At 44.6% G+C, this 1,104-nt stretch overlaps 1 protein-coding gene across 1 annotated transcript in view; it reads left to right on the top strand.

The window, feature by feature from the left end:
• The window catches only part of alx4a (ALX homeobox 4a), a 21,685-nt gene extending 20,874 nt beyond the window's left edge, over positions 1–811 (top strand). The window contains exon 3 of the mRNA XM_037695487.1: positions 289–811. Within this exon, the coding sequence (XP_037551415.1) occupies positions 289–609 (321 nt within the window). The 3' untranslated portion in view covers positions 610–811. The remainder of the gene's footprint in view (positions 1–288) is intronic.
• The last annotated feature ends 293 nt before the right edge of the window (positions 812–1,104 follow it).

The following is a 1,104-nucleotide window of genomic DNA, read 5'->3' as shown; positions in this document are numbered from 1 at the left end:
ACCTTCAGGCCTAGTTCACTACACACTGTAAAAAAAAATCTGTAAAAATACTGTGAACATGTAAATAGTTTTACAGAGTAAGCTGTAAAGTCAACGGTTTTACTAAGCACTACCAAAAACATGCATGTTAGTCTGATTCAGGCACAGGCCTCCCTTGCAGAAGAGATCTGTGATGTCTGGTTAAATAAAGGTTAAATGTATTAAAGGAGCTCGGCAGAGAGGACAGACTTTAGATGTTCCTCTGAAGAGTTCCATGATCTCCAGACCCTTCTGTTTGTTTCCCTTCAGATCCAGAACCCCTCCTGGATCGGCGGCAGCAGTGCAGCGTCTCCTGTTCCAGGCTGTGTGGTGCCTTGTGACACAATGACTCCCTGTATGACCCCTCACCCCCACTCCGCCAGCGGCGTCTCTGACTTCTTGGGCGTTCCGAGTCCCGGGGGTCACGTTGGACAGCCCCACATGGGCAGCCTGTTCGGAGGGTCTCCTGGCATGGCCGGGGGCATCAACACGTACGACCTCAACATGGACCCTGACCGCAAGTCGTCCAGCATCGCAGCTTTGCGCATGAAAGCCAAGGAGCACAGCGCTGCCATTTCTTGGGCAACATGATGTGCTGCATGTTGGATGGGGGAACCTCGTGGAGACCCAACGAGGATGGAGGGGCACTAAAATCAAAAACTGCACAGGAAACAGTGACTACCATCAAAAAGGATGCAATGAAACGAGCAGGCAATAAGATGTTGCAAAGAACGTGATGCCATATTTCAGTGCCTGTTGGAAATAAATAACTATGAAGGCAAAATGAAGACAAGCAAACAAGATGCTCCAAACAGTTTTACAGAATAACACATGCACCTATTGGCTCATTACAGGAACAGTTGTTACAGTGAGGGTTTGGTGCTGTTTTACTCTACTTTATTTAAAAGTCAATGTATTTTTTCTCTGATTTTACAAATAGTCCAGTCTACATTCTTAAGAAAATTTGAATTCAGATTTTGCCATTTTATGCCAAACATCTATTTTTAATTTTACTGCAGTCTCATTCAGAATTGACATAAGTTGAGCTGTATGATTTTTTTTTTATCAATGTTTTGCTGGTGCAAA

The sequence above is a fragment of the Nematolebias whitei genome, chromosome 2, assembly GCF_014905685.2.
Source record: "Nematolebias whitei isolate Nwh7 chromosome 2, NemWhi1, whole genome shotgun sequence".
In the NCBI taxonomy this organism is placed as follows: domain Eukaryota; kingdom Metazoa; phylum Chordata; class Actinopteri; order Cyprinodontiformes; family Rivulidae; genus Nematolebias; species Nematolebias whitei.
Note: the sequence above shows the minus strand (reverse complement) of the source record. Positions and strands in the feature narration are given on the sequence as shown.